Source organism: Podarcis tiliguerta, assembly GCF_965153285.1.
Source record: "Podarcis tiliguerta genome assembly, chromosome: 8".
Taxonomy (NCBI): domain Eukaryota; kingdom Metazoa; phylum Chordata; class Lepidosauria; order Squamata; family Lacertidae; genus Podarcis; species Podarcis tiliguerta.
In genome coordinates this window covers 40,109,187-40,133,712 of record NC_139541.1, presented here as the reverse complement: position 1 = coordinate 40,133,712, position 24,526 = coordinate 40,109,187, and the positions used below count along the sequence as shown (strand labels likewise).

The following is a 24,526-nucleotide window of genomic DNA, read 5'->3' as shown; positions in this document are numbered from 1 at the left end:
TGGAGATCTAATGGGGAAGTCAGATCTCCTGGTTTGTTAATGGTGTGATCTCTTCCACCCTTTGCTCCGTTTGTATTTATATACCGTACATCTAAATAAAGCCATATATCCTAAAGACGCCACAATCTCCACTGACTTTCATTCTAAGGAAACCCGAATCGCAGGACCTGCTCACCACTTGGAGATCAGGGTGTGCGCAACACTATTTTCCTTTATTGTCCCAAGAGGAAAATTCAGTGAAATTCTACCTCTGTTCAGATGCTCAGCTGTTCCCCACCCCCTCCTCCTTGCTGCCTTAGTGACCTACCAGCAACGTGGGGATGACTCACTCAATGCTTGTGGCAAGTCCACACCTTTTTAAACACTGCTATTTTAGTTGCTGCTCTGAAAAGCAACAAGGACGGGGGAAGCCTGGGAACAGGGTGGTGCTGTGGAATATGTCACTCTCCAGAGATTCTGTGGCCTATCTGATCACTAGAGCTGCTCGTTTGCCTCTCAGCCCATGGAAGAGGTGGGACATTTGGAATATAGGCCTGGATTTTGTTCAGTACAAGGAAGAGGGCAATAGAGAGGATGCAGACCATTAGCCAGCTCAGCAACATAGATTTAGGACTCCGCATTTGCAGTTCAATAGGGCTGTGTATGGCATTTATGATAAAGAAGCAATGCAATGCAGTAATATTCATTGGCTGCATGTGGGGAATTCACGATCTCAGGGCAGCAAGATGGCCTGTCCTGAAATCTGTTCAGTTCTTGGGCATACGAAAGGAACATTCTCAATGTTTGCGAAGCAGGCCTACATGTTAGACATTTGCTTAACTGGAAAAAAGTCACCTTGGCAAATCCACAGCATGCATTTAAAGCGCATTCAATGAATGTTTAAAGAGCAGGCATATCTCAGATATATTGTGGTTCTATTTCCAGACCACCACAATAAAGCAAATATCGCAGTAAAGCAAGTCACACACTTTTTGTTTCGTTTCCCAGTGCATATAAAAACTGTGTTTACACTATACTGTAGTCTACTAAGGCAGGCCAGCTGCAGGGGTGGGAGGTGGAAAACCTGGCTCCAGCCCTAGCCAGCTTCACTCCTGTGGCCAGAAGAGGGAAAGCAATAGCAAGGGTTTTTCCTTTTCCTGGAAACAGCTGGGCTGCCTGCAGCTGCACCTGCGTCCTCACAAGGAGCAATATCTGTGAAGCACAATAAAGAGAAGTGCAACAAAGCGAGGTATGTATGCCTATACATGACTTCACTGGGAACTATAGTTTCCCTCTCACTGCTACAATTCTCAGCACCCTCAACAAACTACACTTCCCAGGATTCTTTGTGAAAAGTCAAGTATGAGTGCAGATCTGCCCATTGATATGAGCAGTGTTTGTTTCTCTTCAGGGTTTTGTGTGAGGGTGGCAGGCAGCTTCTGTTCTAAATACATTGATTATCAAGGGAAGCAATGAACTATGTGAAATACTAACCCTGTCCCCCAAGAAAAGATCCTAGCAGCTTAGTTAGTTTGGCAGAGATTAATTTCAAGTAAGCAGACCCAGGATTGCGACCTAAGGGTGCTTTCAGTATTTTGTGGGAGGGATTCAAGCAGAAACCTGACTTTTAGGGTTGCGCAACTGAAATGGATTAAAAGGCTCTGTCACCCGAGTGCAACAAATCCATTTTAACAACAACAACAACAACTGGACTTTTTGCAGTGTGGAAAATTACAGGGAAATGCCCTGAAAAGCATGTGATGAGAGCACAATTAACAGGAAGACCTGAAGGCACTTTGCATGCAAATCAGGATGAAGACTCATTGTCATATAACTGCCCTGTAAACAAATCGGAAAAAAGCCCCATAAGGAGTGGACAGAGTCTATAAAATTACTGAGGTGTTGGCAACCTTGTTAGAGCTGGAACACTTGGAACACTTTCAGTACCTTGCCCTCTCCAACATGGATTGCATCCAATACTTCATGGCAGCTTCACATGGGGGGGGGGTAAAGGGCCCCTTCCTTTTGGACCATGGCATTGGTCAGCAGCTGATGCTTGCAGGAGACACAGCTCCCCTTCTCCATTCATTTTGCCCAGGAAAAAACCATGTAATATTTGTGCAACCAACTGATGGCAAAATGTACTGGTGCCTGGTGCCTATTGGAACTGATAGGGCAGAAGGCAGGTGGACTAACAGTAAGTGAAGCCAGAACCAATGAAAGGCAGGGACACCCTCTGACTGGTTGTAAATAAGATGGTGGGCAGGCAGGTGAGGACCGGCTGGGGGAAGACTGAGATTAGTGGCCCAGTTTCCAATTCATCCTAATGGACCAGCCTCCACTAGCAGAACAAAGCTTCTGTCTCACCCTTGGGGAGTGTCTGGTTTAGGGTGCAATTCCACAATTCATAAGGTACAAGATGAAGGGGGGGCATGCACAGGCCCCTCCCTTAGACCTATACAACTGGCAGCCCACCAAGGCAACCTCATCTCACCTAACATTGTGTTGTGATTTGCTGGCTGCTTGCTAACACCCATCTCCCATTTTTGCCGTCCCAGGCAGGCAGTAAAACCAAAGGTTTGGTGGGCTGGCATGAATTGCATTTGGTGGATTGCATTCAGTGGCTTTTCAAGCTCTCATAGGCAGGGGAGCTGTCCAGCAGGACAAAGTACGTAGAATGTTTCAGAGAAAGGTTGCTGAGGCAGCTGGGGAACTGTCCAGCTAGGTAGTTATGACAGGAATCGAGAAGCAACAAATTGTGCAACAGCAACATCCAAGCAACAAGTGAAAAGCTAAATAACTGCCTATGGCTGCTAGCTATGGCTATGCTGTACCTCCACCATTGGTCAGAAGGCAGTGATGCTTCTGAATACCAGTTGCTGGAAACCACAGAAAAGGAGACCACTCTTGTGCCCAGATGCTTCTTGAGGGTCTCCTACAGACATTTGGGTGGCCACTGTGAAAACAGGATGCTGGACTAGACAGGCTGTCGGCCTGCCCAAGTAGGCTCTTCTTGTTCTTAACTCTCTTCCCACAGCATTGGTAGGGTCCTGATCTAGAGGCTACTTAGGTTGAGCAGCCAGCCACATGCTGCACCTTTTGGCCTGGGCTTTAGCATAGACCCATGCTCTCACCTGCTGAAGTTGTGGGTCGTAACTGTAATTTGTTTAGAGCAAATAGGCGTGTCTCATTGGCATGCATTAGATCCCCACCCCCCATTCTGCAGCCTCTCCAGGTGGACAGTCTCTTAGGGCTGGCAACCAAAGCCTACACTCTTGACTTTACACCAGGTGTGGGGAGCCTTTGGCCCACCAGATGCTGCTGAATGATAACTCCCACCATCCCTGACCACTGATCATGCTTGCTGGGGCTGTTGGGGGTTGAGCCACATCTGGACGGCCAAAGTTCCCCCACAGAGTAGACTCTGATTCTCCATAGATGAAACTGCGGGTCCCAAGTTGAGGGTGGGAGGCACAGACCCTGGTGAATTGGCCTCCTCTGAAGACACTCCTTCTGAGTCAAGCTCTGCTGGTGGGACATGATCAAGCTTGTGCTTCAAATGATAAACACAACAATGCAAATAGAGCAGGCTTCTCCAACGGCTACTTAATTCTTCTCCAAAGACATTTCAGCAGGTGTTTATGCAAGATAATCTGTTTAAAATATCACTCATTCATTCATAAATACTGTATACTGATTCTTCACACAACAGGCATTTTCACAACAATTTTATCACAGGATAATTAAAATGTTTCTTTTTGAACACTCTGGCCTTTTCTAATATTGCACAGTGTGGGGTGTTTGTTTGTTTGTTTGTTTGTTTAGAGATCTAATATTGCTGCCTAATTTCCCCTGTCTGTCCCATTTGGGGAGACGTCTGCTGCCCTAGATCATCTTGGGAGTCCTGCTATATTGACAAACCAAAGCCCAGCTCTTCCCGGTGCTAGAAGCAAAGACACACACACACCTGCCCAGTTTCCAGCAGAAAGCTTGCTGGCTGCTGTGCTTTCGCAGATCAAGATCAACTCTTTTCTTTTGCTGCTGCAGTTGAGCCTCTTGATGTGGAAACTGGCTCTATTTTTATCTGGCTAAGGAAGATCAGATTTGCAGTAATTGACTGGATAAACAGACACACTATGTACGAACCAAGTTAATGGGATACATTTGGTGGCCAGCAAGGGCACTTTGCTGTTGCTCTGCCCAAATAAGTAATTGGACTAATTTATGACACTCAGGCTGCTAACGTGTCCATTAAAGGCCCCTTTTGTGCTCTTCCCCTCCACAAATAAAAGGAAAGAAACATTTTCCCCTGGTTCAAAGCATGCGAACACCATGCCTTCATCAGGAGTAAGTATAAAGCATTTCCTGACTGTCACTAAAGCTCTTAGCAAAATGGAATTAGAGCCAAACACGTGCAAGAATTTCTCTTTCCGGTTAACCCAGGTCCTGACCTTTATTAACCTGGCAGAGATTATTGACAATACAGTATGCTGGAATCTACAGGAACTGTACTAACATCTATCCTGTCCTGACTGAAATATAGTTCAATAATCTGCTGATTTGGGGGGGTGGGCAACAGATCAAACTGATAAGAAAAGGTTGGAATGGAAGGAGGGAAATCTATGCTACATAATCTTGCCTAATGAAACACATTTAACAGTAAGTAAGAAAAAAAATAAATGAGGCCCCCTCCCCCATTCCTTCTCCCCTGATGCACCAAAGCTGCTCTCATTTGGGCAATTTGTGGTTCCCTTGTGACACATTCTAATGGATATGGAGAACAGTCAGACGCAAATATGAAGCTTATGGCAAGTATGGAAGTTTACAGGGCTTGTGCCTCTGACTTAAGTGTTCTGAACTGCGCATCCAGCCATTTTCTGACTCCTTCTCCTCCTGTAGGGAAAAACACAACACCAGAAGCAGTTTTTTCCTTTCCCCAGAAATTGGCAAGTGGTTGACCATTAGATTATGATTGTACAATGTAAACAAGTGTCAAGTGATGCATATTGAGTTTAAGTAAATAAATCAATCTTAATTTCACGCATACGCGTATGGAGTATAAACTGGTGCTGATTGACCAGGAATGAGACATTGAGGTTGAAGCAAATAGCTTGATGAAGACAGCAACCCAGCATGTGGCACCTGTGAAAAAGGCAATCTCCTTCACTATATCTCAGAAATGGAATAGTTTTCCAGAAACATTACACAGCACAGAGGCATTGCTGCCTCACTGGCTCACGGGTCCACCCCCCCCTTCTCCTAAAACAAAGTAGCATACCCATGGGAAGGTGCCACAGCTATAGAAAATGTTTCCATGCTGTTTCACAGCATGGGGTGACAGGAATTAGGAGAATGGAACTTCTGCATATTAGCACCATATAAAAAGAGAAAGAGTTGCACAAGCAAGAATAAGCTCAAAGGAGAAGCTGTAATGCTGGACGAGTGTCCCTTATTTCAGAATTGTTACATAAAGGATGTCTCATTATTTTACTGCTCCGATGTGCCCCTTTTGCCTGGACATCTGCTCCTGCAAACTTTGTGCAAGTACCTGTCCCAGAAAACAATAGTGCTGCCATTGGTGACTGGTCTTAAAATTACTGTCACCTAATACAGGGTTCAGGAGCATGTGGCCCTCCTGATGTTGGACTCCAGTTCCCACCATCCCTTATCACTGGCCATGCTGGCTGGGGCTGATGGGACATGGAGTTCTAACATCTGGAAGGCTACAGGTTCCCCAGTCCTGACTTAATAAAATGCTGTGGCTGGTGGAACATATAAATAAGTAGATGTTTTTGTCCATGGTGTCAGTTGGGGTTACTAGATCAGGAGATTCTTTTGCTACCATTAACCATGGTGTCCTCCTGGAGCAGCTTTACAGGTGGGAAGTTGGAGGCCAGGTACCAGGGTGAATCTGCTCCTGGGAAATGGCCACTGCTCAGAAGTAGAACAACCATCTTTGTAGAAAGAAGTCCCAAATTCAATCCCCAGCATCTCCAGGTAGGGCTGGGAATGTCCCCAGGCTGAGACCATGGACAGTCACTGCCAGCCTAGGTTGGCAATTCTGAACTTCCTGATTCCATATAAATAAGTTAAGTTTCCTGTTTGGTCATCAGGGTTGCGTGAGCCCAGTGTCATGATCAGCCTGATGTTACCCAACTATGTGTCTCCTTGTTATCTGAATGAGGTGATTGATAGGTGCTTGGAGGACGCCATGGTCTGGATGAGTTCAGGTACCTTGTTAGCTCATTCTGTTTCTATATCCCTTTGCACAACCAGAGGTGCCCGAAAGCAATTTACAATGAAGGCCAATGAACTGAACCTGAACACCAACATGATGAAGGTGCTGTTAGCCAGAGGTTTCCAGGTGCAGGAAATAGGCAGCTGGCCTGCTCTGGATGGGTTACACCTGGGCTTACTTCTACGTTCTGCTTTGTCACCAGAGGCCTAAGTGATCTCAGTGGCATGGATCACTTATTTTCAGCTCTGGCTGGTTCACCAGCTATGGCTGTTCCTGGACAGAGCTAGCCTTGCCACAATAACCCATGCTCTGGTAACCACCTGGTTAGATTACTGTATTGCACTCTTACATGGATCCACCCTGGAAGGCAGTCTGAAGGTGGGTGGTGATGAAAATACAGCTGTAGAGTCTTAACTGTCTCAGCCTCTTGGGACCACATAATACTGATTCTAAAAAGGTTTTCATTGGCTGACTATATGCTATTGAACCCAACTTAAGGCTTTAGTGTTGGCATATAATGCCTTGAGGGATGCGGGCGGCGCTGTGGTCTAAACCACAGAGCCTAGGGCTTGCCGATCAGAAGGTTGGTGGTTTGAATCCCCACAACAGGGTGAGCTCCCATTGTTTGGTCCCAGCTCCTGCCCACCTAGCAGTTTGAAAGCACGTCAAAGTGCAAGTAGATAAATAGATACCACTCCAGTGGGAAGGTAAACGGTGTTTCCGTGTGCTGCTCTGGTTCACCAGAAGCAGCTTAGTCTGTGCTGTCTGTGCACAAACACCAGCTCCCTCGGACTATAGAGCGAGATGAGCGCGCAACCCCAGAGTCATCCGCAACTGGACCTAACGGTCAGGGGGTACCTTTACCTTTATAATGCCTTCACTGACTTAGAACCCAGGTATCTGAAGGAGTGGCACATACTTCCCTGTGTTGTCCTGCTCATGATTTAAAGTAAGCTGGGGCACCCCTTTCTGTCCTACCATGGTTTTAAGATTGTGGAGCCTGTGGAGCTGTGTTTCAATATGGGGTCTTCCTGACTGTGACTAGTCTTCAATAGCAGCTGAAAACACCCCTCTTCTTCCTGGCTTACTGGCATTAGTGTGTGTGATGTATGAAACCAATTGGAGCTATTTGGGTTGTCTTAGAAAGGAACAGAGGAACAGAACTGTCTGCTGCCATGCTAGTTTTGAGGTTTCTGATTGACTTTATTATTTTTGTTTTCTTTTTACTGCTGGGGCCCTCCCTGGACTCACGCAACAACCAAGTGGATGGCCACCAAGTTGAATGGATATAAAATGTGATTAGAGAAATTCTTGGAGGAGACAGCTATCAATGGCTACTAGTGGTCAGAGGAGACAGTTGCTGGAATCTGCAGGAGGGGTGAGTGCTCTTGCATCTGGCTGGCGACTGGGAGAACGGGATGCTGGGCTACATGGGTCAGGTATGTCCTTATGACAGGAAGGCTGTAATTTGCTTTAGTAAATAAATAAATGCTTTTGCTGTTGATGCAGGGGTATACCTGGACTCCCTTGTGCCCTTGGCAAGGAGTCCCTTGTACCCTCCTCCAAGGCACCCAGAGGAGCCTGTGCACCTTGCCTGGCCAGTTCAGAGCAGGAGAGGAATGGCCCTGGGAATGGGCAGGCGAGCAGACTCCTAGCCACTCCAAGCCAAAGTGGAGATGTGTGATTTTTGTGCCCCCCTAGGCCTGTGTCTTTGGCAGGGGCCAAACTGGACAACTCCAGGTATGCCCCTGGCTGTTGTTTTCAAGTCAGGAAATTATGCTTATTTAAGAAGTGGGATGGGAGAATAGAGAAGTAAGTATTGTCAGCAACAAAATTAAGTGAGGAGTGGGATCCTAAGCATAGCCTCTTGCTTCTCCCAGCAAAATCAGTGCCACTTGTGAATGAATAAGCCAGGTTAGTGTTGGGCTATCATTATGGAAGGCAAGAGCTCCCCCTTGGTTTCCCTGAGAAATCTTTACCCTCTTCATAGGCTGATAGATTGCAGCCTGCCAAATGCATTTTTTCTGGATGCTATCTCTCTCTGGCCTGCTGGAGGTTTTTTAGCCTCCTGTCTCTAAGGAAGTGAAAGAGAACAGAGAGATCTGCTGGGGGGGGGGGGGGGCGAGGAGAGAGCGAGCGATGAGTGTTACGCAGTTCCTGTACCTTTAAATCTAAGGAGCTTGAGCTGAGACAGAGAGCGAGAGAGGCAGAAGCTGAGCCGGGGGTCTGTTCCCCTTAATAAGCAAGATCGGTCTCCACTGAGGAAGATGGGAAGAAGAGGGTGAGGAGGATGCAAGAAGACCTCTGCCCCTCCCAGACTGGAGATACAAAAAAGGAAAGAGAGAGAGGCGCCTCTTTCCCTCCATCCTCAATCTCTTCCGCCTCCTCCATCCCTTCTTTTTCTGCCACCCTGCTGAAAGAATCCAGCCCTTCCGAAAAGGGCATCTCTCCCTGTCTCTCTCTTTGAAGGCAAAATGTGGGAGTCGTTCCAAAAAACAAGCCGAGATCTAACGGAGTGAGAGGTTTGCTGTGGGTGGCGGTGGGAGGTGTGGGGAGGGGGGGAGGAGGAAGAAAATGAGAACAGTTGTTTTTGTAGGGTGAGGTGTAGGTGTGTTTGTGAGTGTGTATGTGTGTGTGTGTTTGTGTGTATGTATGTATGCGTGAGTGTGTGTGTGAGAGAGAGAGAGGAAGAGAGTGTGCGTGAGATTGAGACAGACACAGACACTGCATTGCTGCTGATTCAGGAGTCTCTCCAGCAAAAACATAACCACCAAGATGCTGCTCTGCCTTGGACTGCCTGATCCATTTCTCCATCAAAACAGCAGCAGGTGGAGGTCACAGAGGGGGATTTGAGACCCTTCCTGCCGCCTGCGTGTTGCATCCTCCCCCCTCCCGCAAAACCAGGAATTCTTCTTCTTATATGTTGGCACTTGGCCTGTTTCTCCGCATCCTTTCTTTCCCTGGGTTTTGCCTCGGATGGTTTTAAAGGAGACTTGCTTGCACCAAAACCTGCCTGATTTGCTGTTCTGGACAATATTATTCTCCTTCTTTTGCTCCAATCCAGCCTCCAGAGCAGGAAGCCAAGAGGATCAAGGTTCCATGAGTCTCCCCCTTGAGAAAGTGTGAGCAGCAGAAATTGACTCAAGCAGCTATTTGGATTTGGTGCATTATTTAAGGTGTTGTTTTGGGGTTTTTTCCCTCCCCTGGCGGCTGCTTCTCCTCCTCCTCTCTCTCTCTTTTTTTTCTTTTCACCTTTTTGAGAATTTTCAAACTGAGTTACATGCATGTCCAGTGGGGGAAGGTTTAATTTTGACGATGGAGGGTCCTATTGTGGAGGCTGGGAGGACGGCAAGGCTCACGGCCACGGAATATGCACCGGCCCCAAGGGTCAAGGAGAGTATGCGGGTTCCTGGAGTCACGGCTTTGAAGTGCTGGGGGTCTATACCTGGCCGAGTGGCAACACCTACCAGGGCACCTGGGCCCAGGGAAAGCGCCACGGCATTGGTGTGGAGAGCAAAGGGAAGTGGGTGTACAAAGGCGAATGGACTCATGGATTTAAGGGACGCTACGGAGTACGTGAATGCACAGGCAATGGGGCCAAATATGAAGGCACCTGGAGCAATGGTCTTCAGGATGGCTATGGGACAGAGACCTACTCGGATGGAGGTAAGTAGCCCATTTGCTCCTTCTTTTCCTTGGTGTTGTCCAGTGGATCATCCACCCTTTTCTCTGCCAGGTTGTGGTGTATCCTTTTAGGAAGCCCTGCCAGTTGAAAGCTTCGTTCTTACTGTAAGACAGAGAAAAGCAGCTCAGCCAGGCAGTGCCCCTTCCCAATGGAGCCCTCTAAGTTCATTTGCGACCAGGGCTGTTTCTTTTCTTGTTCTCTGTTGCCTGATGAAGGGAAGGCCTTTTTTTGCAAGCTGGTTTGTTGGATAGAGTGGGGGGTAGAAGGCTGGAAGGCATTCAAATTCTTACTCAGCTATGAAACTCCCTGTGGTGGGTTAGTCACTATCTTTCAGCTAAGCTTACCTTGTGGGTTGCTGTAAGGATAAATGAGGTGAGAACTGTGAAACATTTTTATTTTATTTTTTGCGTATGGAAAGGAGCTTAGAAATTAAGAGCAATGGCTGTGAGGAACCAAACTATACCCAAAGTTGTATATGAGGAGGAATACAGTAAGGCAGGGTCAATAAATTGGTTAGAATCATAACAGGAAATGCAGGTTTTTGGTATCTGGAGCAAATGACCCAAGAGAGACCCCTTTACATGGATTAATCTGAGGCACAGTTTGCCAGGAAGTGACGTTTGGCTTCCATTCATTTTCATGAGGGTTGTTTAGAACATCCCAGTGAATTATGCCCCCTGGATCAGATTTGTGTCTCTGCCACTGCCAGTCTGCTATCCTTAATTGTTGCCCATAATCTGCCACCCGAGGTGGTCACGTGCCTGTCCTGTCATTGGACTGTTTCATGACTTGAAAGCATGACTCTAGACCTACCACTTGAACCTGTAGGTTCTTTCAACTCTGAAGCGGATTAGGTTTAAAAACAAACACATAACCCAGGCAGCAAGATGCACTGCTGGATCTTCTCAATGCAGGCACTTTGAAATTCTCACGCATAAAGCTCAACCTGATGCATCCGGAGCTTATCCGGCAAACGACTGCAATTCATAGAGTGTTCCCACGTTGAGATTTCACAGCTTGATTGTGTACAGCAGGGGTAGAGGCCCTCAGGCCCAGAGGCCAGATGTGGGCCCAAGCCTCTCTCTCTAGGCCATACTCCCTCTTTAGTCATGTCCTTTCTGCCCAGGCAACCCTGCTCACTGGTCTTCCTTCACACCCTCATTGAGTGCTTTTGTGTGGCTGGGATGTGTCCTTGAACTCTGATAATGACTTGCCTGCCTGGATAGAGCATAGAAAAGTGTATGTGTATAGAAGTACATTTACATTTGTTGCTCTGGCCCCGTCCATCACTGACTTGCAGCTCCCAGAACGTTGCTCAGAAGGGAATGTGGCCCAGGGACTGGAAAAGCTTTCCCACTCTTAATGCAGAGAAACCCAGAGGCAGGTGAGGATAGCTGTTTTTGACCTCTGATGGCACGTTCAGGTGTATCAGGGTGAGTGGGAATGGGTACAAATACTGAATAAATATTTAGCAGAGACACTGAGAGAAATTATCTAGTTCTGATGTCTTATCCTGAGAAAACAGCTTCCTTTCTCTCTCGTGACTGAATCACTCGGTCTCTTGTTCACTGACAGTGTCCCAGCTCCCCTAGGTAGTAGGGGCAAAACGAGCTTCCTAGAACCCTGTGGAAACAACAAGGGAGGCCTCTGGTTTTCATCTTATGTGTCTGTATCCAAACAGCTTTGATCTCCCTCACCCCAGCCCATGCTGCTTAGAGTGTTCTAAAGATTTTAGATAGAGAAAGAAAGATAAACATCCAAGGCCTTTATCCTCAGCCTTGAAAGTCTGGATTGGCAGGGAGAAGGAGAAGCAGTAGAGATCCAAAGCTTCAAAATGCAACTCTTTATAAACAAGTTTGTTGTTCTGCCTGGGGTAATAGCAGAATGGGGCAGTGGGAGGTTGGGGATGAGGAAACAGGACTTTGATATGTTTTAACACTCTGTGCTGTGCTTACGAACTTACTTGAAATGGTTAAACCTGAGGATTTTCTTGATAGAACACAGAATTTAGAAAGAGCATGGATACATTCTACATGTTTCCTGCTCTGCTTCTCTACCTTTATCACTCCCTAAGGAGACCTGGGATTATTCTGAATACATGGTTTTCTATAAAGACAAGACTGAAGACCAGCTTGAAAAGTCTCCTAAAACCCAAGGGATGTTTTTTTAAAGAAGGCATCTGGCCTGTCCACGCCTTTATCCAGAACTCAGGTGGTCACGATGGAATCTTGCTGCAGCAGTACAATCCCTAATGAATTCTGGCTGGCTATGGAGTCCACAGAATAGGACATTAATTTGAATAACCCAGGAATTGGACAGAAATGTAAATCTTCTGTCGTGGCGAAATTAATGTTGTCTCTAAAGCTAGAAAGGATGGGGGAAACAGACTTCATGATGGTTGTGAAACTAGTTTAGGAAGAAATGCTGTCCAGGTAGCAGAAACCTACCCAGCAAAGCTTTGGTGGAGAATTGTAGGGCAAGTGTGGGGAACTTTGGGCCCTTCAGATGTTGCTGCAACTCCCATCATCCCTAGTCATTGGCCATGCTTGTTGGGGCTGAGAGAAGTTATAGTTAAGCAATATCTGGAGGGCCAAAGGTTCCCCACACCTGATATTTCGCACCTATGATTATTATTATTTTTTTTAAAAAAATATTTCCCAATATTTTTTAAAAATGACAACACTTTTACATTCAATTATACACCAAATTCATCTTGTTTGACTTCCTCCCCCTCCCCCTGGCTTCCAAACTCAATCATTCATCATTATGCATATCATTATTTTTCCTCTGCAATTTTCAAACTTAATTATAAATATGTTGTCCATATTTAACACATCATAAATGTTACAACAAACCTGCTAATGTTTTAACATATTTACAGTGTTCTTTAACATACTCTATAAATTTTATCCAATCTTGTAAGAATTTTTTCTCGTCTTGTTGCCTGATCCTAACGGTAAGCTTTGTCATTTTGGCATAGTCTATCATCTTGATTATCCATTCTTCCTTCGCCGGTGTGCCTTCTTCTTTCCATTTTTGGGCAAATAGCATTCTGGCGAACGTGGTAGCATACATAAACAGTCTCTTTAAGTTCTTTGGTATCTCCTCCCCCACTATTCCAAGCAAGAAGGCTTCTGGGTTGTTGTTTTTTTTATAAAAGGTTATCTTAAACATTTTTTTGAACTCATTGTAAATCATTTCCCAGAAGTCTTTTGCCCTTCTACAAGTCCCACCACATATGCAAAAAGGTGCCTTCATTATCTTTACATTTCCAACATATATTGGTGGGATTTTTATACATCTTTTCAATCGTACCTGGGGTTAGATACTAACGGTACATCATTTTCATATAATTTTCCTTTAAAGAACTGTATGCATTAAATTTTAAATCCTCCTTCCACAGCCTTTCCCATGACTCCAATGGAATATTGTGTCCCAAGTCTTTTGCCCATTTCATCATTACATCTTTAACATCTTCATCTTTTGTTTCCCATTCCAACAGTAGTTTATCCAATTTTCAGACCCTGAGAATTTTTCCCCAAAGCTTCTTTCCTTATCACTTCTGAATATGTCATTTAATTGGTGGTATTGCAACCAATCTGTTAACAGAAATTTTATTTCATCAAAATCTTTTACCCTCAATTTATTTTCTGTTTCTGTTAACAGATCTTCGTATGCGGCCCAATTCTATTTGCACCTACGATTAGCTCAGCAGTTGTCGGTGTAGAATCGAAACAGACATAAAAGTATGTCCCTAAAACAGGCTCGTGTCTCATATGTCTTTTAATCTTGGTTCACCTGAGGATAACAAATGGCCTTAGTGGAATTCTACTGAGTTCTTCAAGGGGACTGGGCTGGCGATCAGTCCTAATGAACTCCTGCATTCAGATATTATTGCATCTGGATGTATGTATGGTCAAGAATATTACACTAGGAAGGAATGGCTCACTGCTTGTCATGACAAAAAGAGGTAGCTGTTGGGAATTAAAGCTCATGTGCTGCTTTAATCCTTCTGATTTCTTAAGCTTCATCATTTCCTGGGATGTCAACATTGCTATCTGCCACAATTCTATTCTTTAAATTGTAGATAAACTTCAGTATTGTAAGCAGATCAAGTTTTATTAACAGGTTTAGACAAAGCAAAGCTGGTGTATATTAAAGATCTGATCTGCAGAGTCTACATTTTCTTGCATAGGAGAAGCCAACAAAGGGGCATCAAGGTGCCACCAGGAGCTCAGCATTATTTACAAATGACCATTGCTATGCGTACAGTACATTTTAGCTTGAATTTGGATCCAAGGGGTCCAAACACTTCTGTTTTCATCAGCTGTCCACCTTATTGGATGCACATTCCTCTTTCTCCCTTTGATGCTCCCACCCACCCCCCACATCCTATGACATGTGCTCATTCCTATTGCAGCAATACACAGTTTCCTTTTGCTGTTATCAGGCTCTTGGAACTCCCACACAATCTCCTGTTCTTCAGGCACATGCGCATAGTCTCTCTCGCACACTTCAATGCTGTCATACACATAATATTCACCCTTTGTACACATACCCACACACAGATGCTCACACCTCCGCATTTGTTTCATGTTTCAGACATGTTTGTCAAAAACAGACCCATAGATTGCACAATTATATCTCACAGTTGCACAGATGCTTCAGAGGCACAGGAAAGGTATACTGGGCCTTGCAAGCACACAGATGCATTGCTCATACCCAGAAGCACACAGTGAATACCTTTCACGCAGATACATCTCATTTTCAGTATCACTTGGAGGCCCAGATCACAAACATTCCAAAGCCCACTTTTCTCGATGTCATGCTGAAGTTGCCACCTGAATGTAATCACATTTGTGTCTTTGCTGTGCATCCTGGATATCTGCACTTGCATCCTGGGTCAAATACATCATACGCACAGCCACATTGCTACTGACAAACCGACTCTCCACATACATAAGTTTCCCTGTATTGGAGCAAGGGGTTCGGACTTGCAAACCCTTCCAACCCCATGATTTTATACATCTCTAGCAATGCCATTTCTCTCTCAAATCATGCACACATAGAACGAAGAAGCATATTCTTGCTTTTCCAGGGTACAAACCTTCACAGCAATCAAAGCAATGGACATTAGAGTGATAGGAGAGCTAAAGGAGGAGAGGAAAGTGAGTACTCATTTCATGTTTCTAGGACTGAAAATTGCACTCTCTATATAAATGTGTGTGTGTGTGTGTGTGTGTGTGTGTGTGTGTAGCCTGCAAGCATTTCATACATGCCAGCAATCTCTATTTTAGTTGCTTTATATTTGGAAATTGAAGCAGAGCTAATTGAACAATACCAGAAAGGCATCCCAGTCCTGGAAATAACTAAGCAATACTATGTCAGGCTGACGTTAGCAACTCAAATTAGCCTAGCCAATCATCAAGAACATTCTTTTTTTAAAAAACAAAAAAACCCAGTTTTAATTTCTAGCAATCTAATCTCAAAAGAAGCACACACTCTCAATCTTTCTCCTCCTCATATCAACGCTTCCTTTTTCAGGACCTTGGAGAGTACTAATTGAGCTGACTGGGGGCATGCAATCAACTGGGCCCTGCTGCCATAAAATTTCCACTTCTTTCGATCCCTTTGCCCCAGCACCCTAAAATGAATGTGGTCTGCAAGCCTCAGTCCGTGGTTTATTGCAACCAAGGCACTCTCCAAGGACACATCCAGATGGCCGTTGTGAAGGGGGAGATGTTGTATGTGTATCAGGTGCACACCTGTCCCCTGTAGTTCTCCTGTGTGTTAACTCAATCCTTCCCTGGCCCTGGAGGTCCCTGCCCTTCCCTGAACAACAGCAAGCATATCAGACTAGTATTAAGTCATGAATGGAGACCGCAGAGCTACAGGGCTTGGTATACGGCAACCAATGTTTTCTCCAAGGACAGATCCAGATGGCAATTCATATGGTGCGAATCTAACTCTGATAAAGTGGAGGGGGAAATGGTACTGCCATTTGAAGATACTTCATGAGTCAAAGACTCGCTTACTGATTCACATGCACAACTTGTAACCCACCAAGCCAGTTTCATCCACCTTGGTTGCCATATGCTTCAGAGCCACCCTTGGTGTTGTTTTTTTGCAGTCCCACACAGGCAACAGGAGGCTGAAATCGAGTCCCTGGTGGACTTCCATAATGGCTGTGGGCGCAGTTTGGGTCACAAGGTATATGTAGGCCTGGTGTACATCATCCTATGAAAGCTCTGTGGTGTTTGATCTGCAGTGGCTCTTTCTCACATGCAAGTAATCCTTAAATGCTGCCCTCAACTTGTGTGGCAGACAACGCGTCCAAAGCACCCTAACCACTCTCCATGTTTATTATACAACTGCCCAGCTGAATGTGCTGAAAGCAGATGCTCAACAATCCCAACCTATTAGGGGCATGGTCCAGCACATTTTTCAGGAATGCGCACTTGCACAGCCTCCAATGGCGACAGGGAAGTTTTTTAATGGAACTTCCCCACCTCCCCACTTTGAATCGTACCTTCCAGGAATGCAAACAGATTAGTTAGGAAAAAACAACAAGCTGGAGGTAAGAAGCATCTCCTTCCACATGTAATTAATTTTATTCTAGGCTTTAACTATCTGTCATTGTCCTGCCCTCTTGATTTGCACCAAATCTGGTACCCACACTAAAAGGCATATTTACAAGAATTTGGATGATTTGTTCTATAGCCAAGGTTTTGTTCTGAAAATAAGATGGGTTTTTCACCTCACCACAGTGATAGAAATAGACACTGAACTCAGCTCTGTGGGTGTGTAGAGAGAGAGAGGGGTGGTGGTAAAGGAATATAATTATTATTCTTTGCTGCCATTGTTTATTTATTGCCTTCCACATATAGATCTCAGGACGATGCACGAAACATAACAAAAACTGAAAAACACAAGAAATAGATGATTTTTGTTTGTGTGAAATTATACAGAATGGACACCTTGGCAGAGACCTCTTCATCCAGCAGGGAAAATGTGTCAGAACATATAATTATGCCCCCCTCTCTCTTATTTTACTCTCTTTCCTTATAAGGCCTTAGCATTTGCTTACTTTCCTGGACAGCACATCATCTTCCAGATGGGTTTCTTTTCGGAGCCACAGTAGCTATTCCCCCCACTGTGTAGGCCACTGGAGTGCTCTGGGTTTGTAACTTAGGCTAAGTGCACATCCCATTTGCACCTGTCTGATGATGAAATACTTGCCCCCATCCATTCCAGAGCCCCATGTGAACTTTGGTGTGTGAGCTCAGAGCTACCACATGTACGGGGCACTTGTGCTATTGTTCTGTAGAGAATAAAGAACTGTCGGCCCCCTCCCCAAGCACAGGTCAGGACAGAGCACCTGCTTTGCATGCAGAAGGTCCCCCATTCGATCCCTAGTGGCATCTCTGGTTAAGTAGTCAGATAGCAGAGATGGGACAGATCTGCTCCTGAGACCCCAGAGAGCCGCTGTCAATCAGCACAGACCAGGGATAGGAAAAGTTGTGGCCCCCTCCAGATATTGTTGGACCACAACAGCCACCATTCCTGACCACTGACCATGTTGAATGGAGTCCAAGCAGCATCTGCAGGGCCACAGCTTGCCCATTCCTGGAGTAAACAATACTCTGTAGAAGGCAACTACATGTGTCCAGGCTACAGTTTTGCCGGGTTTCCTGAGGGAAACAATGCATTAAAATGGTATAGAACCAACATGGTATAGTGAAGATTACCATTCTTCAACATTGGCTAAACTGGCTGGGGATGATGGGTTTTGTAGTCCAACTGCACGTCATGACCCAAAGTTGAAGAACGCTGGTGTAGATAATCACTAGAATTCTGTCAAATGGTGATTATGGGACCCTCCCAGTACCTTTTAAAAAATTACGCATTCCTGATTATTTGTGCTATAATGCTATGTGGGGGAAGAGCAGTATCACACATGATCCTGCTTTTTATACTGTTCACACTTGGCAAATGTTTCAGGTTGATCACACTGCTTCATTTCCAATCACTGCCTATCCTGTAATTACCTGCTGAAATCATGTAGCTTTTTATACCAGAAAAGTTCTAGTTTATTTTTGCCCTGCTTTTTTGTGCTATAGCCCCTCTGGAGAGCAACGAGGTGGTAGCTTTGGGAAAGCATTGCAGAACAACAAGTAAAGCAGAATAAATCCACCACTAAGGCACCATTTTTGTCTTAAGAACATGTTGCTGAATACAACCGAAATAAAACACTGGTCTGGAGGGGCCCAGTAAGATTTCCCTCAAGATGAGGGATGTAAGGTGTGTTTCTTATCCTAGGATGTAAGGTGTGTGGCAAGCACCCTCTTCAGCCCTTCTTGCTCATACTTCTCCCTGTCAGATTCTCTTCCTGATAGTGAAGCATCTAAACAACCGGCTGGTTTTTGTTAAGTGCCTTGGTTTCACTGTTTACAATTCACCTCAGCATCGTGGTAAATGTACCATGGAACATTGCATAAGGAGAGAAAGGGCCTTAACTCGCCTGAGAAGTGGGACGAGATCACAGAGTTTGTGATGAGGATTATTGAGTTTGAGGATTAGTGAAGAGAAAGAGAGAGAGAGAATTAGCCAGATTCTGCTGTACTTTGTGCAAGAAGCGTATTAGAAATAATAAGGCAGCTGAATGCATTTGGGAATGTTTAGCATGATACATGTTGGAGCATCAGACAATTTTGTGGCACCGATCTTACCCCGAGAAGGAAAGTGTGATGGTCTAGTAGGAGGCTTGGCTCAGGACAGGGAAATGGGCTGATTCAGGTGCCATTGATGCTGGGTGCTTTTTAGGTGAGTGGCCAAGATCCTTTTCTAGCCATAAAGCCTTGGCAAGTAAACATTCCTCAGCCTAACCTACTATGCTGGGTTGTTGTTATGGAAGAATGATAGAGGCCTCCATTCTCTGGAAAGGGCTACAAACATAATTTATGAATAAATGGCAGTCTAAGGTTACACAGTGCAGAGCTCCTTCTCTCTTGCCGCCAACTGTACCCAGGTTCTTGTGCAAGGTTGGTCCATGCAGAAGTGGCGTTCACTTGGGGGGCATGGAACTCCTGGGGACAGATGCTTAGTGGCTCTTTTACAACCTGCCTGAATATTGTCATAGATACAGCTCCCTCTGCCTCTGCTGCTACTGAAGCACTATAGAGATGCCTGCCTGTTGCAGAGAGACATCTCCTGAGCTTTACTCCACCCCACCCCACATTAGCCCCTTGTGCCCCACGGAGAAGATCCTACCTGGAACACCTGATTTCCAGAGCATCAGAAGCCACCCAAAGTGTCATTTAATCCATGGTAGCTTTTTTAAAAAAGCAGGTGTGGGGAATTTGTGGCCTTCCAGGTGTTGCTGAACTAAAATGCCCACCGGCCTCAGCAAACATGGCCAATGGACAGGGATGATGGGAGTTGTAGTTCTGCAACATCTAGAAAGCCAAAGGTTCATCACACATGCTTTAAAGCCTCCTTCAACAGAGGCTCCCTGTCCAAACCTTTTCTTTGGACAGAGAAAAGAGATGCCACAAGCTCTTTAAGGCAGCCTATTGCTGAACAGTGCTTTACATTTGGAGAGTTTCCTCCTTATAATCCTTATATTCCACCCTGGAGTAGGGGTCAGCAACTGGAGGCTCCAGCTCTGATTCGGGTCTATCAGGAGGAGTTCTTCTTAGCTTTTCAGCCACCATCCTAGAAGCCAAAGGAGGTGAGGCAACAGAACTTACTGGCTGGCTACTTTGGGGGTGGGCGGGTGACTGAGGTGTAGGTTTATTGCTCCCAAGCTTCTTATCAAAGCCCTCAGAAAAAAACTAGTTTCTGACAGGCCACCTAAATCAAGCTTCTTGTAATTTAATTCTATTTCTTCTTGCTCTTTGAGAACATAAAAAGAGCCTGGCTGGTCAATCAGGCCAAAGGCCCATCTAGTCCAGCATTCTGTTTTCACAGTGGCCGATCAGATGCCCCAATGGGAAGCCCAAAAGCTGGCCCTGCGTGCGACTAGTGATTCCCAGCAAATGGCATCCAGAGCCATACTGTCTCCGTCCATGGCAGTCAAGCATAGCCATCCCTGCTAGTGGCCACTCATAACCTTATCCCCCAGGAATGTGTTGAATCCTGTAAAAAACATCAAGTTGGTGGTCATCATTGCATCTCAGGGTAATTAATTCCAATTCCATATTTTAACTATTTGATGCCTCAAGAAGTACTTTTGTCTGTCTGTCTTGAATCTTCCAACACACAGCTTCATTGGATGGCCCCAAGTTCCAGTTTTATGAGAGAAGGAGAAAAAAACTTTTCTCTTTACACTTTCTCTCTATCCAGCATAATTTTATACACCTCTGTCACAGACCCTCCAAGTGTCCCTCTTTTCCAGGGATGTCCCTGATTTAGAGAAGCCGTCCCAGTTTCTGATTTGATTCCAGAAAGTCCCGCTTTTCCTTAGGATGTCCCTTTTTCATTGGAGAGATGTTGGAGGGTATGGCGTTATCCGACCCCCAAGCCGTCTGAAGGCAATCCTGTATAGGGAAGTTTTTATAATGTTTTATTATGTTTCTGTATATGTTGGAAACTGCCCAGAGTGGCTGGGGCAACCCAGTAAGATGTGTGGGGTATAAATAGTAAAATTATCATTATGGAATGGGATGTCCCTATTTTTATTGGAGAAATGTTGGAGGGTATGCTATCATTTCCCCTTGTACTCACATTTTCAAGTTTAAACTGAAAAACCTCCAAGTGTTCTTTAATAGGGAGTATATTCATAGTGAGTTTAATATGCTCATGTTAGCTGTGAGCAACAATTTTGTTACAGACTGAGAATTCACACAAACTGTCAACCAGGAGGGACAGAAATTTGCCTTGAGAATATAGAGGAGCATTGTCTCTTGGTGGTAAAGTTTATTCTTGAGCAAACTGGGAGAGCAACACTGCATACACAGAGAGATTTTGTTTCAAGTATCTATATGCTATTTTCAAGCATAAGAAATTCTTGAAGCAGCTTTCAAAAACATTAAACAATTGGACATTTAAACCAAATAAAGAAGCAACATTTTTAAAAATGGAAGGAGGGGTGATTTAAAGGTATCATTCCACTAAGGCCTTTTGCCAGCTGCCCTAGGAATTTTTGAATGTAATTCGGAATGCAGAGAAGGCCCCTCCAGTGGGAGAAGGCAAAACTGCCCCAAGATGCCCAAGAAAACTGTATGAACAAGAGAGGGTTTTGCATCTGGAAAGGCAATGCATACTGAGGCAGGCAGAGGAAAAACTCTCACTCCAAAGTGCAAGTCCAATTTAAGTTTTGTTTTGTGAACAAGATTGCCTGCATTGTCCAGTCTGAATGTTGGTTCATATCCTAGAAAGGCCAGAAACTCACCAGCTAGCCATAGGGCAATTTACTGATTTCTCAGCCTCAGCTTCTTATCTAGAAAATTAGTGTAATAATGACATAGCCCACAGTGCTGTTTCAAGAAAGCGTTAAGTACAGATAATGAAATACACAAATATACAATATATGGCAGGAGGTTGTAAAAACTTGTGATGTGATGATTAACTTCACAAGGACCTCTAGTAAGTCTTAAAGCCTTTCTTCTTCATTTATGAAATGTGTGTAAGGATATAGTAACATCGAAAGCAAGGATGATTGTTTTTGCTTTGTGCTGGCTTGAAATCACAGGAAGTTGTCCTTTGGGAAACTGGTGAAAACAAGCCTTTTCTCTCAGGAGAATACCGGGCGGAGGGCCCAAGAGTTCAACAAACAAACAAAATGAAAGAAGGAAATTACTTGGGAGTGTATCACACATAGGAGATCTGCCAGACACTGCCTTTAAACTTTGGTTCTCACTAGGCTTTTCTCTAATCACAGATTAAATATTGCAGCTGGAGGCGGGGATATTATATTTTCCCAAAATTCAAGCAGCAGAATTTTTGTTGGGCAAAATGCTTTTTTTCTCCTCCATCTCCTCCGCTAGCACCGTCCCCTCTATTAGCAATGTTTTGCAGAGTGAGTGGCAATCCTTATTTAGCCAAAACTGCACCATACACACACAGGAGAGGTTTCAGCTCAAGGGAGCAAGCATTATAGATCTACCAAAAAGAAGAAGAAGGAAAAATAAAAACAAAAATGTAAGGAAGCAAACAGACAACCCCCAAAACAACTCACCGAGGCCTGGACATACTCAGTAGGCACAAGATGCTGGCTGGCTGCTGAAGGGAAAAAGCTGAAAACTGGGGGAGGGAATGGAATGGAGTATCCTGGGAAAGGGTCTGACTGGCCAGAACCTTGAACAGGAGCATTCCATGTTGCACCACTATGTTGCAGGCCCTGCGTTCATCCATTGCAATGGTGATGATGGAATGTAGTTCTCTGATTGTCAGGAAATGCTACTGAATGTGGCCAAGCGACTCACATAACCCTGTACCTGTGCTGTTTTTTCTGACTGCTTTTAAAGATGCACCTTTTAACGTTTTTAGAGGCAATGCACTCCCTCACTCAACCATCAGAGCTATTGAAATATGCACCTGTTTCTGCACATCCTTGGGGGGGGGCAGGGAAGGGGGGAAATGAAGGGGAATGGGAAAGAATAGCTGTGCCTGTTAAAGCTGCACACCAAAGACTCTTTTGGAACCGAACGATGCCCTGCTGCACCTTTAAGAGCTTCTGCTGTTTCCATCTTCAAGCACCTCTGCTTTGAAACAGCCAGATAGCTCACTGCAATATGCCGTGTTGTTGCTGTTTTAATGCATTACATGCCTGAGATTCTCCAACGCTGCCACTTTGCATGGAAATGAATCCTGCATTCCAGATCCACCGTTGGAGGCCAATGCAGCATATTTCCAGACTCAAAAATCGAAATCCAGGTCGAAGCTGTGGTGCAGTGCGCGCTTTCCTTTCCTGCTCGGTAAAGATTCAAGCCAAAGCACCTCCCATTTTCTTCGTAGCCTTGTCTGCCTCAGGCACCCCCCTTCCCGCCTCCAGCCATGCCCCAGCATCCTTGCATTTTCATGTTCTGAGTGAGTCAGTTCCTTCTCTTCCACTCCATCTTCGGCAAATGCATCCCGAGATTTTTTTTGTTACTTGTCTTCGGCAGAAGCATTCCCCTTCGGCCAGCCTGCCTTTCTGTACAGCACTTTCTTCCTTCTCTAACAGCCTTGTTACCTCTCCCCCTGCTCATTTCAGGCAGAGGTGGCCTTTGCGGCTCTGCTGCCTTCTGCTTGATCATTGGTATTTTCCAAAGAAGCCTGTTGCTTAATCACACAGGCTGGAAGAAGGAAATATTACTCAGTCTCTGGAGGGAAAGAGTCCAGAACAATGGGCTTCTTTAAAAAGAAAAACCTACCAACTAAATAAGCCACCCAAATAAGCAGCCAAAGTGATAGTCACCTGGAACAGAAGCTGAAGAGCTAAGCTGAAGCACAGGCAAATTCGCTCTCCCGAATGTGCTTGTATCTATTCAAATACATTTTATCCAAATTCATAGGAAATAAAAAAAGGACACTGCCTTTCCAGGTCGGACTTACTTGTCCATCTAGTTCAGTACAGTCTACTCTGACTGGCAGCCATTCTCCAAGGTCTCCAACAGAGACACCTTTCCTATTGCCTTCCTGTATGATCCTCTTAGTTCAAGATGCTGGCTATCAAATGAAATCTGAATGTCAGATTAACACTGTGTAAGGATACAAGCGAGGAAGCTTAAGTTCCAATTCATGCCAACTTGTTTAAATCAAACTGGAAAATTTGTTTATGCATTTATCTTGTACATTTCAACTTCATTAGATCCAGTTAACTGGATTCCTAACCCAAGTCCATGTTTGGCATGCATTAATTAATTTTATTAACTCAAAATCAGGGTGATGTGTTGCTTTAATTAAGGCAGCGCGCAGGCAAGTTTAAATCCTCCTGTGAGTTATTTCCAGTGCCTGGGGGCTGTAACCAACTAAGTCTTACTCAGAGTAGACCCACTGAAATTAATGGATCTATGTTTGCCATGGACATGAATTTCTAGAGGTCTGTTCGGAGCAGGACTAACACTGGATAACAACCCTGAGGAAAGAAACAGATAGCTTCCTTTCCCCCCACTCCACATTTTATACACCCTCAACATGCTCCCCCAAACACATACCTTAATGAGATTTTTGATAAGGTTTTGATAAGATGCTACTCTGGGAGAAGCAGGTGGAATTGAGAGCTATATATACTCCTATGGCATTATATGCACATAGCCTCCAACATTTCTCTGATGAAAATAGGCCCATCCGATTTATTTATACCCCTCCTATCTGACTGGGTTGCCCCAGCCACTTGGGGCAGCTTCCAGTATATATAAAATCACAATAAAAAAGTTGCCTTCAGATGTCTTCTAAACATTGTATAGTTACTTATCTCCTTGGCTCGGGGTATGGAGTCAAATGACACCCCACCCTCCAACATTTCTCCGATGAAAATAGGGACATCCTAAGGAAAAGTGGGACATTCTAGGATCAAATAAGGAACTGGGATAGCTTCTGTATATCTGGGACTTTCCCTAGAAAATAGGGACACTTGGAGGGTTTGTATGCTGTCTAGGCACCCTCACCTCTGTGAAGCAACGAGTGTCTTCACAGCTCCT

The 24,526-nt window shown here is 44.9% G+C and overlaps 1 protein-coding gene across 1 annotated transcript in view; it reads left to right on the top strand.

Annotated features, from left to right (window-relative positions):
- The first annotated feature begins 8,325 nt into the window (after nucleotides 1–8,325).
- The window catches only part of JPH3 (junctophilin 3), an 84,394-nt gene continuing 68,193 nt past the window's right edge, over nucleotides 8,326–24,526 (top strand). The window contains exon 1 of the mRNA XM_083456462.1: nucleotides 8,326–9,883. Within this exon, the coding sequence (XP_083312588.1) occupies nucleotides 9,502–9,883 (382 nt within the window). The 5' untranslated portion in view covers nucleotides 8,326–9,501. The remainder of the gene's footprint in view (nucleotides 9,884–24,526) is intronic.